At 54.7% G+C, this 12734-nt stretch overlaps 5 protein-coding genes across 5 annotated transcripts; 4 read left to right on the top strand and 1 right to left on the bottom strand.

Moving 5' to 3' along the window:
* Window positions 1–716: 716 nt before the first annotated feature.
* On the top strand, window positions 717–1175 carry CPAR01_14060 (uncharacterized protein; the record flags this gene model as incomplete). Its single annotated transcript, XM_060498312.1, has 1 exon — window positions 717–1175. One exon carries the CDS (start codon window positions 717–719, stop codon window positions 1173–1175), a length of 459 nt encoding a protein of 152 aa, XP_060343046.1.
* Window positions 1176–2271: 1096 nt separating this feature from the next.
* On the top strand, window positions 2272–2619 carry CPAR01_14059 (uncharacterized protein; the record flags this gene model as incomplete). The annotated part of the gene is made up of 1 exon (XM_060498311.1): window positions 2272–2619. One exon carries the CDS (start codon window positions 2272–2274, stop codon window positions 2617–2619), a length of 348 nt encoding a protein of 115 aa, XP_060343045.1.
* Window positions 2620–3753: 1134 nt separating this feature from the next.
* On the top strand, window positions 3754–5814 carry CPAR01_14058 (F-box domain-containing protein; the record flags this gene model as incomplete). The annotated part of the gene is made up of 1 exon (XM_060498310.1): window positions 3754–5814. The coding sequence occupies one exon, from the start codon at window positions 3754–3756 to the stop codon at window positions 5812–5814; it is 2061 nt and encodes a 686-aa protein (XP_060343044.1).
* A 655-nt stretch (window positions 5815–6469) lies between these two features.
* CPAR01_14057 (uncharacterized protein) lies at window positions 6470–7982 on the bottom strand (the record flags this gene model as incomplete). The annotated part of the gene is made up of 3 exons (XM_060498309.1): window positions 6470–6711; window positions 6772–7854; window positions 7910–7982. The coding sequence occupies 3 exons, from the start codon at window positions 7980–7982 to the stop codon at window positions 6470–6472; spliced, it is 1398 nt and encodes a 465-aa protein (XP_060343043.1).
* A 2439-nt stretch (window positions 7983–10421) lies between these two features.
* CPAR01_14056 (uncharacterized protein) lies at window positions 10422–12461 on the top strand (the record flags this gene model as incomplete). Its single annotated transcript, XM_060498308.1, has 4 exons — window positions 10422–10653; window positions 10724–11172; window positions 11232–12238; window positions 12347–12461. The coding sequence occupies 4 exons, from the start codon at window positions 10422–10424 to the stop codon at window positions 12459–12461; spliced, it is 1803 nt and encodes a 600-aa protein (XP_060343042.1).
* Between the last annotated feature and the right edge of the window lie 273 nt (window positions 12462–12734).

Raw genomic sequence — 12734 nt, 5'->3', positions numbered from 1 at the left:
CCGAGGCAAGGTAAGCTGAGAAAGTAAGTGCACGACCGACCTACGGCTCGGGTTCTGCATCAAAGCTGTGACACTCGCTATCCAGGTATGGGTGAGCGGATGCGATTTGTCTCTGTCGCATCCAAGGCAACGAAGCATTGTCCGTTTAGTTTGACAAATTCGCGATTTGCGTAGCCGAGAAACTGTCAATCTGCCTCAAAGTGTAGCTCTTGTACGGATGGGGTTTGAGACAGCCGGTCACCAGACTACATAATGGAGATCACTTGGCAAGGAGTCGATGAGCGGTAGAGTCGTATCTTGTGGAGGGTACCGAGACAAGAGAGCGGCATGAGAAGAGCGTTCTCTCTGTACTAGGGCATACTTTGCGATCTTCTTAGATAACTAGAGTCTGCGACGAGGTGTCGCGTGGCTCACCGCTTGCTACGTTCTTATCTCGTACCCGGGTCGCATGATATGTCATGACGGTACGCAGAATTCCGATTTTCGGGTTGAGCTGCATCAGGCGACCAAGCGAATGCGTGTCTAGTGGTGCTAGAGCCGCTGCATTGACAAAACGGGGCTAGGGCGTGGAAAACTCGTGAACGTGTTCAGGATCGTAGTATCAGATTGCCATGGCGGATCTGAATGCAGATCTGCCAAAGACTCGCGACCCTGCCAAGACTGCAAAATCAACCAGCTAGAAAGAAGAACATGTGCCTTCCAAACAAAGCGCGGCGATGTCAGCTTCGGCCAAGCTTCAGACGAACAGTGCTGGTCCCACTGACGGGTCAGAATCCGGACCGATCATGGCGGAAGATTTGCAGCGCTTGCCTCTTAAGCAGCTACCTACCAGCCGCACGGCTTTCTTGGAGCTCTCGAAAGAGCCGTGGCGAGGATCTTCAGAAAGAAAGGATCCTGAAGACAGATCCGATTGTCACCGTGTCTCTCGTAAACGTGGAGCGGGAGTGCTAGCCCCGCTAAAACCTCCGAATTCGGGTTCCAGAGAATGTTCCCCGTCTAAGGTTGTTCGGATGCAGCCACGGCAAAGAGCGAGGGAGAGAGAAAAAGACGGGGTTCGGCTGCCAACATGGCATTCTCCTCCGACAGGCAAAAGTCGGATCGAATGCCGTCTGCGGGGAGGCTGGGACACCAAAGACATGCTCCATGTCAGCTTTGGCACGAGGAAAGGTATCTAAGAGCAGCAACCGACCCAGGTGCTTGCCTCGCACCCAACCACATGTTCCTTGACCGAAATCGATCAGAAACAAAAACGTCCTGCCAAATCTGAGCTTGGCATATCCGTACCTTATTTGACCTTGTATCTTGACGAGTCAGTTCGCTCCCGCCAGTTTCGAGTGCAGTTGTTTCCCCGAGTCGGACAATCGGCAACTTATTCCCAACAACGACTTCAGATGGAGAAGAGACAAAAGTATCCGCAACGCAAGTGGTCCCAGGAAGGACTGTGGGAATGCTCTGACAGGCTCGAGAGACGGCGCCGCGGCCGTGCAGACAGTGAGCGGAAAGACGCCTTGAACGTCCCGGCGAGGGCGATGGCGGTTGGAGAACTAAGGAGCAAGTTCCTCCAATGAGCGATGATAGAAACGGCGAAGCCGTGCTGCAACTTGCTAGTCAGTTCAGATACACCACACCAAGTGCGTTCAAGAGTTCAAGGGTCCAGCCAACACGCTAGCGAGCTAGAGACTGTTGGGTACGGCTCAGGATTCGTCCTGCAGATCTGGTGTTCAGGTCCCTGCTTATTGTAGACCCTCAAGAGGCGGAGGACCCTGCGATATGTTGCTGAATGCAGCAGGACATAGTGTGTCTTTTTCGGAGCATGAACGAGGTATGGTCGACGAGCCGTGTTGTGCCTGACGTACCATGACCTGGCGGTGATGATAAGGCAGATAGATTGCTTCTGGGAATTTGTCTCGTCGGATTGCACGTCAGTTGACTGAAAGAATGGCGGGATGAGGGATGGTGATGGTGCCACGAAAAGGAAGAAGGTGACTTGGACAAGTGCTCATGTCATGCTCTCGCTCCCGCCTCTTGGGGGTCTTGGGGGGGCAAGTGCGGTGTCAATCAGCAGCGGTCTGAATGGCTGTGTAAAGTGGAGCCAGGATCTTCTGTGATCCATTTTTATTCACCATCAGCCGTAACGATTGGAGAGGGTAACATCGAGGAAGGAGAGGGCTTTCCTGTCTGCACTCCGGGCGGACCCCTCCTTCTTCCCCCCTCGTCCTTCCCCCACCTGCCCGCTCTTTGCGCCGGACCACGGGCCCCGCACGATGCACCATGTGGATACCTCACGGCAGAGGTATCTTTCTTACGTTTCGGCCGCTACTGTCGACTTCTCTGAGTTCCCATGTCTTGCCTGGGGGTTTTTTTTTTGCCTCCTCTGGTCTGGCCTGGCCCTCACTGTGCCTCTTTGCTCGTACTGGCGGTAGCTTCTGCTTCCAGACTCTTTTCCGCCGCCATGCCTTTCCCCCAGCTATGCAGAGCTATTGGATCCGGCTAGAAAGGCAGGTGAGAATCTCCCAGCCAGCTCCATCCGTTTCGGCGGGGACTTTGTTTCCCAAGTCTTGGCTCCAAGCAGCCGAAATCCCGAACAGCCTGCTGTATGTGCATAGCAAAGCAAGGTAGAGAGACACGAGAACATCGCCAGTGGCCATCTTCAGACCCTTGGCCCTGGAGGCATTTACGAGCACTGTCGACCGTCAGACTGACCCGTTGGTGTGAGTGATGGGCATTATGTATGGCGAACCCGGGACCCATCGGTGTCCATCGATAAGGAGGGTCCTTGTTTCGCCGACACAAAGGGGATGGATGGTGGGATGGGATGGGATGGGATGGGATTGGGGGGTGTGAGGGCCGTTTTGTGCTTCCGTCCAGAGCGCGTTTTAAGCTTCTACTTACTCCCCTTACCCGGCCTTCGGTGCGGTCTACCACAGTAAGGTATTGTGTCGGTCGTTCCATGTGTGAGTGGTTTTGTTTCCGCTCGACTCGACAACTTTTCTCTTGTTCTTTCTCTTTTAGCCCCCCCATCCGCCGACCTCTTCTCTTCTTCTTCAACTGCCACCCTCTCACCATCCCCTCTCTCACTCTTCGCAGCCTTGTTCGTGTCCCAGACACATCCTGCTCGTGTGACCTTCCACACAGGAATCAGAGGCCATGATATCTTGAGTCTTCGGTGTGCCATGTGCTCCGCCCCAACCCGTAAGGACCCCTTCCTCCAGCCTTCTGAGGCTCCACCACCCGCTACCTGCACCGGCTGACCTCCATTATCGATAGCCGGCTCACACCCGTTCAGATAGCAGATCTCCACCAAAAATCCCTGGACCCTGGCCACCCCTCCATCCTGACCCCCCTTCTAAGAGAGCCGACAGCCTTCAAGACCATAACCTCTCCCCGATTACTCGCGCTTCATGTCTCATCCGTCTTCCTAGAGACTTGGCCTGTCTTTCGTCTGTTTCTCTGTGTGCCTGCGATCATCTCTTGCGACGTCGAATATGAAATAGGACCATCCGCCGACCGTTCCGAGCCTTTTCTCAACTCACCGGGACTAAGACGTGGACCACCGAGCTCAGCTTCACTGCCCCGCGCTACCTAACCTCGCCAACAAAGACGATACTGGGAGAAATTGCGCAACTTTGAGAAAACGGACTCGGTCGCAGTTTGACTGGGGCAAAAAATTACAGCATTATTCGACGTCTTCTGTTCCTTGTCTAGAGGCGTTTTGTCCTTCAACCAGCTATCTCACTTGGTCAAGTCTTCGCTATGGCTGACATCGAAATCCCCGCCGGTCCGGCTCCTATGGAAGTCGTTGATGAGCAAGGCCCAGGCCTTTCAAATCCCTCAGGAAAAGCCAAAGGCCGGCACCGCGTGCTCTGTGGTGTGCAACGAATGTCGTCCACGCCTTCGTTGGCGAGGAGTGGCCGCACTAGATCACACAGCAATCCTCAACGTCCGAGGGGGAACGTTTCCTGCGTGAGCTTGGCAGGACCCTCAACCGCAGGGACCTCGTTCACTGGAGACTCTTATTTCCCCGCAGGCGCAACAGCATCAGGCTATGCCAGTGCCTCATCTTCCGTTCCAGGAACACCATCTAGCGAAATCATTCAGTTCGTAGGCATTGATGGTCGACTTGCTATTCGCCGGGTCGACAATGTCTTCCCCACTACGCAATCACCGGGAGCCCAAACCATTGGACTCCCATCCGATTTAAGGACGACGAATAAAGCCCAGGTTGCCAACCCCGCGGTTCCCAAGCGTGGCTTCAACTTCTGGGAGAACATGCCACACGAGATGCGCGTGCACATCTTCTCCTATCTATCACCCAAACAGCTTGTACGAGCTTCACGAGTTAGCAAGACTTTCCACAAGATCTGCTTTGATGGGCAGCTTTGGACGTCTTTTGACGCCACGGAATTTTACCAAATCATCCCTGCCGAATCTCTTGCAAGAATCATCGTAGCCGCTGGGCCCTTCATCAAGGACCTCAACCTCAGGGGCTGCGTTCAGGTCGAACACTATAAGAGGGCCGAGGTAGTCGTCAAGGCCTGCAAGAACTTAGTCAACGCGACGCTCGAGGGATGCCGCAACTTCCAGCGCAACACGTTACACAGCCTGTTGAGAACGAACGATAAGCTCGCTCAGCTCAATTTGACTGGTTTGACAGCGGTTACCAACATGTCGTGCAAAATCATTGCCGAGTCATGTCCGCAGCTGGAGATGTTCAACGTCTCATGGTGCGTACATATGGACGCGAGAGGTATCAAGGCAGTAATCGAAGGGTGTCCGAGGTTGAAGGATTTGAGAGCGGGAGAGGTCAGAGGATTCGACAATCTCGAGGTCGCCGAAACGATATACAAGACGAACAGGCTGGAAAGACTGGTTCTGAACGGCTGTGCCGAGCTCAACGACCGCGCGCTCAAGGTTATGGTTCACGGCGAAGACCCCGAAATCGATATCCTCACCGACCGACCGATCGTTCCCCCGAGGAAATGGCGTCATCTCGACCTCAGCCGCTGCGCCCGTCTGACTTCCCAGGGCGTCAAGGCTCTGGGATACAACGTCCCGGAACTCCAGGGCCTGCGCCTGTCCGGCTGCACCGCCCTCACGGACGCCGCGCTGGAGCCAATCTTCGCATCGACTCCGCGCCTCACACACATTGAGCTCGAAGACCTCTCCGACCTCACAAACGCCCTCTTCTCAGAACACCTGGCTAAGGCACCCTGCGCGCCGTGGCTGGAGCACCTCTCCATCAGCTACTGCGAGAACCTCGGCGACAGCGGCGTCCTCCCCATCGTCAAGAACTGCGTCAGCCTCCGGGCTATCGATCTCGACAACACCCGCATCAGCGACCTTGTCCTCGCCGAGGCGGCCTTCATGGTGAGCAACCGCTCCCAGAGCAACGCCGTCAAGCCAAAACCCAAGGTCGGCCTGCACATGGTCGTCTACGACTGCCAAAACGTCACCTGGACCGGCATCCGCGAGGTCCTCTTCCGCAACGCGCAGTCCAAGCCGTCCATGGCCGAGATTGGCAAGTTCGCCTACGCGTCCGAGGCCATTGGCCTCAAGTGCTTTTACAAGTTCCAGATGACTGTCGACGAGCACATGAAGCGCGTGCTCCGCGGGGACCTCGCTGCCGCCAACCGCCTCGAGCACCGGTGGGCCGATTACATGCAGGCGAGCGAGGAAGCCGGGACCACGGGCGCCGGTCACCGCCGGCGCAGACGAAGAGCGAGGGAGGCGCAAATGTTGCATGCCGACGAGGAGGAGGGCGGTAACGGCGGTCGGAGGCGGGGTCGAACCGTCGGGGCGTGCACGATTATGTAGTGGGAGACAATTCTTCAGCTCGTGATCGTGTAAGTGAGACCCTGAAGTCTCACTTGGGGAAGAAGTCTGTCTTTCCAGCCACATTCTTTCCGACGATTTCTTCGTCACATGGGTCACATATTTACTTGGCGTTCTGGAGCCATCACACACACACACACAAGAGACAGCAAACACTCTTAACTTCCATTACTAGATCTGGGATGCAGCATCATCTTCAAGCCCGTGGAACGGAATTGAAACCCGGCGTCTCGCATCAGCAAAGGCGCTTTTATGCAGCATATTCTGTACTTATTTTTTTTTTTATTTTACAGCTGGAGTATTAGATGGGAATCTGGGTTCGGAGGAGATATTGACCTATTTCAAGGGGGCCTTGGGATGTGGAATCGAGAAATTTACCTCTTGTATTTACGTGAAGGAGAAGCACTCTCTCTTAACTCCACTTCAAGGTTGGATACATAGGCTACTTCAATTGCACACACACCACACATTTCCTCAGTACAAATGTCATCGGAGCCATAACCTCATTTAGCTTTTCACGCAGTAGTGTGAACATAGACTGAATATTGAAAGCTACCCTTTTGGTATTATTCTCGAAAAAGTTCAGAGGCTAATCCACCCAGTAATTAGGTCGGACACTTTACCGGTCGCCGTGCTTTTACATGTCGCCGTGCTGGCGAATGTAACGCCGAATCTTGTCCTGAAAGACGTCGTCCTCGTCCCGCCGCTCATCACCCTCCATGACGTACATATCGTCGTCCTCGTCCTCGTACGGATCGCGGGTGTCAAACTCCTCCTCATCCGAGGCATTGGCGTTGCGGAACAAGTAGGCGTGGCGATCGTACTCGTCCTCGGAATCGACCTCATCTTCGGGGTAATCCGCCGTGTAGTGATTCTCGGCTATGTGCACATTCATGTCAGTAAATGAGAGACAGAGCTTTGTTCGGTCCACAGACTTACCATTCTCGTCTTCATCATCGTCAAGATCCGAATCGTCGTCCTCGTTACCGTAAAACAGTTCCAAATCCTCTTGCGAATCGAACCTGAGCACACCAATCTGCTCGGGCGGAATCTCCGCCAGCACCGGCTTCGAAGGCGCGAGCTCGTACACCTCAATAACGTAGTCGTCGTCGCTCTCGTCGTCGTCTTCGCTCGCCTCCGTCATGGCTTCGTCGCCGCCATTGAGCTTCTTGACCATTTCCGGGTGGCGCTCGGCAAAGCGTTTGGCTGGCGCCTTGGGCTTGAAGCGTGAAGGCGACGAAAAGGCGGACTGCGAGCGCGGCGGCTGCTGCTCCATAGCCTGGAGATTCAGCCCGATCTCGTGGAGAACCCATTGGTCCATGTCGGCCGCGATCTTGCTCATATCCTGCGTGGGAGCCGCGCCGGGCATGGGCTTGCGCTGCGGCTCTCCGCTAGGCGTCTCCGGCCCTGTCGTCGCCTCGGAGGCCGCACGCGAGGGAGGGGGGCGTTTGGCAAGTGGCTTCTTAGGCGCCGGCTTGTGGTCCTCCTTCATCTCAACATCAGCTGGCAGACCCTCCGTGGTCATCGTCGTCGGTGTGGTGCCGCCAGACGCCGTGGCGACCCGGCGTGCGCTCTTCTTCTTCCCCCGCTCCACGAACACGGCTGTCCCGTAGCGTCCCCGCTTGGAGACACCACCGGCCTTGAGTATAGTGCTGCCCCCAGGCGAACTCATGGCCGACCTGGACATGTGGAATCGTCTCGGCTCGGTGGCCGGGTTCTGAGGGCGTTGCGGATCGGAAGCGGTCTGCGGCAGGGGCTTCTGTGCATCGAGCTGGGTCCGTGGCGGCGGCGCCACTGCCGGTGCCTTTCCTGTCGGAAGAGCATGGCTGCTCGAGTGAGGTGGGCGATGCGGGCTCGAGATCTCGTCACCGGGCTTCGACGTCTGGATGACCGGTATGGAGGGTTGCGATGGGTGCTGTGCTGCGGCGGCAGCGGCAGCGGATCTTGCGCTGGCTTTGGCGAGGCGCCTCTGATAGACCCAGCTGCTGCCGGCTAGATGTCGTTTGGATCCCGGCTCGAGTTCTGTCTCCTATTAATTTGTCCGTCCGTTGATTGTAAAAAGGAAGAGCGGTCGTACGAAGGTAGGTGACCGGAGCATCTTCATCGCCCCGCTTCCTCTTGATGTGGATCAGTTGAGGAGGGGCAGACATGATGGGCTAGAGAGAATAATAGAGACTGCGAAATCAGAAAAACGTAAGGAACGGGGGTGTTATCGGGGTCGTGAATGATTTGTTGTGGATGCCGAGAAATAAATTAAGCGCTCAGAAGTTGCATAGACAGTTCCTGGATTAGACTGGATCTGTTGCGACGTTGCAATTCATGCAGTTCTGGTTGACGATGTTTTTTGTGGAAGGTGGATTTTTCTGGAAGCAGCCGCTAAGGCACACGGCAACCACATGTCGAGCACACCTACCTTACCTAGTGACAGTGCGCTAGGGGTAGAGCTGCGATAAGAAATCCTTATCGCAGTATCACGTCATTGGCCAAGAATCTCACCGCTTTCGGCAGAAAATACGCCGGTGCTGAGGATGGGGGAAATGGAAGCCCCGCCATTTCTGATCACGGTTGAGTTTCCCACCTTTTTTTAACAGCACAAGCGTCAAGGTTCTAGATGCTGGATGAGATACGGCCAATTGAGCGTCTGAACTCATCCAGGGACGCTTCTCAAGCATCTTGAGTGCTATCATGCTGGTTTTTGAAAATTTCCAGATGACTGAGACATGGGGAGCTGGTCCCCGCTCTCGCTGAGCTTGATGACATTCGAAACCTCTGCAGCATCTACCCTTCCTCACTTGTCTAGCCTTTGGACAGGAGACGTTAGTTTGGAGTTTTGCACGCGACCACCTCATCCACCACGCCTGCGTATGGATCTCAAGGCAGTGGTGCTGAGATAAAAGGTCTATAGTGTTGATGTGTACTGCGTAGGTTTCGTAGGCTGCGACTTCGTTGATAAATAAACATTTGAGATGGAATTGTAGCTGATTGCCAGAGAAATACCCATTCCACGGAGCTTGTTTGGCATGATGGAGGTGGCTGTTAGCTCAATGTCTGAAGTTGCCGTCCCGGTCTGGGCCAGGCCCTCCAGTTCCAACTTCATCCACTGGGACCCACGATCAGCTTACCTTAGCCCAGCGACTGTGGAGCTGCATGGCTCGTGCGGTGGTAGAAAGTCTCCGATACTTTGGAAACGGAAGCAAACATAGCCAATGGTCATGTCCCAGCGACTCCCCTGCTCTCGGGATGCATCAGGGATGATGACGCACAAAGCATGCCGGCGCTGAGATGGAGCAGCTGGGTGGCCATTGACTGCGGTGCTGATAACCGCTACTTTTTGCTGGGGCAATGATTTGCGGGAGCTTCAGGTCGCGCATTGAGCGTTGCGTCGGGAGCTAAACCGCCAACAAAACTTGGATCAAACGGGGGAGGAATGGGTAATGTTGGTGAAAGAGAGGAAGCGGCGATCTCATCTCATGCCTCAGCACGGGTTCCTACTTCTATGGTCCATTCTCGTCTCATCAGGAACCAGCAATCGCCATGTGCCATACAAAATAGATGGTGCAATCCAGCTCAATTGCTGACAAGTCTGGGTCTTATTTCTCATAGCGTTGGAAGCCATGGCAAACAAAGTACCCGACTGCAGGTCGCAAACCAGATTGCATTCCAACTCGGGCAAGTAAGGAAGCTGAAAGTGAGCAAGTGCTTTGCCTCAACTTTTCCTACCACCTTAGAAGGCTTAGATAGCAATTAGCCTCCTCCATGACCTCGTCCTTCCCAACCTCTTTCCCAGTCTCCTTCCTCTCCGGCCGGCACACCCCAACCTTTGACATGGCACATACGACATACGGAATAATCATGCAATGAACCCCTCCTGTGCCGCAGCTTCCCTGTTCTGAGCTGCTGCACCTCCCACCCACCTCACCCAGAACAAGGTATCGGCTTCTTGATCTCTCTGCTGTCTGAGCTCCTCTCACCCAGCTCGAAGCATCTGCACGTTACGTTTCTCCTTCGGCCTCCGTATGGCCTTGCTGCAGTAAGCTCTACCCCATTCACCTCGTACTCTTCCAAACCCCAATCAGCTCGTTCCCTCAAAGCCGTTTCACTCACACAAAATACGCAGCCCCCGAATCTTCCTCGTTGGCGTCGTTGCGTGAAACACTCATCCGGAGACTCCACACTCCAGATTCCTCCCGTAGAATTGTCTCGCACCCTTTGGTGTTCTTCCATTTCTTTTTTCCTTCACCAAAAGTCATTCCCATCACCTTTGACGCCTTCTTTCTTCCTACGACTAGCGCCGCATTTTAAGGTATCGCCCAGAGACAGCCGCATTCGTCAGCGTTGTTGCCCATCTCAACCCGCCACCCTCGCTGTGGGTTCCAAGGGAACGGCTTCCTTCTCTGCCATTTTCATCGAGTTTTCCTTCCCGAAAGGTTTCTCTTACCTGTGCTGACTTGATCCGTGATAGAAGGGCAGCCGACGAAGAGAATCCACCTTTTCAAACGCTCGTCCTTGTGCGATTGAGTTGGCCGAGTGACGACGAGAGTTAAGCTACCCAACTTCAACCTACTTCGCCGCGGAGGCCGTCGTCGACAATGGTTTCCGTGACCATCACCTACAAGCAGCCCGGGACGCAGCCTCCCATCTTTGTCGCCGGCTCCTTCTCAAATCCAAAATGGGAGCCCCAGGAGATGGACTTCACCACCGAAGATGGTGGAGAACACACGTTCTACAAGAACATTGAAGTTCGGCCAAACACGCAGATCGAGTACAAGTTCCGTGTTGGTCTAGGGGACTGGTGGGTTCTTAACGAGACTGCAGCTATAGGTATGTTTGCCCCCAAGTTGCGCAATGCTGCGTTTTCAGCAAGCTCGTCTAACAGGGAGGTAATCTACAGTCACCGACGGATCTGGCAATCGTAACAACCTCCTGACAGCACCTGCGTCTCAAGAGTCGAAAGAACTCAACGGTGTGAACGGCGACAGCCAACCTGCAAGCGAAAACGCCTCAACTTCCGAAGACGTGAACGCGTCAAAAGCTGCCACAGAGCATACTGCTGCCCAGCTTGAGCCGAAAACAAAGCTCCAAGATTATCTCAAGGACGAGGAGCGGCAAAGACTTTCGTCGACCCCGATCGGCCAAGTTGCGGACACCGCCGCAGAGGTCGCTGATACCGCCGAGAAACTTGACGCTGAGGTCGACATGTCTAGACTTGCAGCGCTCCCCAAGGGCGTGGAGCACCTTAAGGACGAGGAAAGGGGGCGTCTGTCTTCGACGCCGATTGAACAAGTTGCGAGCACTGCGGCTGAGGTTGCCGATTCTGCCCAGAAGCTAGACGCTGATGAGGTATGTGCCAAACAAGCGGCAGACTCATAATTGTAGAGCCATGACTGACAGTATGATAGGATCTTAAGGAAGAGGACTCGGACGACTGTCCTGCACCTTTATTCGCTCACGAAGCTCTTGGACCCTACGAGCCTTCAGCTGATGACGAAGATGAAATTCCAAAGGACTACGATCATCATGGCACTGTGGAGTACGATGTCGACGAGTATGACCTCAATGATCCCACCCTCGAGCGGTGGCCCTCTAACAGGGACGGAATCATCGATGCCGTGCGCAAGGTCGAGACTGGGCGCAACGAGGATCAGACTGCTTTCTATGGCGCGCCCATTTCACCTATAAATGGAACACGCCGGGCCAGTTCTGATCAATACTTCGATGAAGCTGTCCTTTCGTCTGGCCCCTCTAGTCCGGGCTCCACCAAGAGGCTGGAGCTTCCGCGAAAGTCACACGGCTCCATGGTCTCGGACAGATCACTCCTTTCTCTGGGATCAATCGCCGAAGAGGATAAGGAGACTCCGAATGCCGAGGAGGCCAATCGCGAGGATGAGGGCTTGGTCAGAGTTCCGAGCCCCGCGGTACGGCCAACGCCGCATGCTTTTACATCTCCCGGGAGTGATGATGACGAGGGAGTCGTTATGAAAGGCTCCAAATCCAGGAAAAGCTCAGAGTCGTCAAGCTCAGATTCACCTGCTGCCAACGGCCAGTCCAACGGCAAGCAGTCAAGGGATCTGTCGCCTAAGACTCGCCCCGCCGAGCCTTTGAGCCCTGCCATCCGCGTTGAGCCGCCCCAAGACAGAGCAAGCTCCAGTGTCAGTCAGGACGGCGAACTGGCAAGGGCTTCTGCTTCGAGCCCCGGCGGCGAGGCAACGACCTCCGGCCGCGATGGTGGTCACAAAGGCCAGCTCAAAAAGCGCGGGCCTGCATCGACCGAGCGTCCTGGAACCCCTTCCTCGATACACAGCGTCGCAGACAGCAAAGGAGGCTGGCTCCAGGCCTTCTTCCGCGTATTGTTCGTAGACTGGATTGGTGGACTGTTTAGCCGGTTGTTCGGCAGCAAGAGAAAGGCGTAAGGTCATCTCTCTATTCCGGTTCGCATAGCACAGTGGATCGGTTGCTCGTGTTCTTCTCATTACCTTTTCCTTTGTTTGTCATTATTCCTCACAATATCTGACAGGTTGACTTTTGTCCGCAGGATGCTGGCCACGAGCACGGCTGCCATCGTTGTAGGAGTTGCATGGTGGAAGTTCGCCATGGGCGGCGACTTGACCTGGCTTGAAGCATTGATCTGATGGGTCACACAGAGATGGGAAGGGTGTGTGCGGGCCGAAATTGCAAAGCACCGGAGGTTGCAGTCAGAACAAAACAACTTTTGATTTGTACAATTAGGTAATGGGGTGTGGAAAGTATCGTTATGGAGGACGAAGAATCGATTACCAACAGCGGAAGTGGTGGATGACAGCGGAAAGCGGAAGTGGTGGATAACAGCGGAAAACAGAAGTTGCGTTGAGAGAGCATCAAAACAGACATTGATATTCGATGAATTTGACGCTGAGACACCTTTG

Source organism: Colletotrichum paranaense (assembly GCF_030867605.1).
Source record: "Colletotrichum paranaense strain IMI 384185 chromosome Unknown Scaffold_14.1, whole genome shotgun sequence".
NCBI lineage: Eukaryota > Fungi > Ascomycota > Sordariomycetes > Glomerellales > Glomerellaceae > Colletotrichum > Colletotrichum paranaense.
Note: the sequence above shows the minus strand (reverse complement) of the source record. Positions and strands in the feature narration are given on the sequence as shown.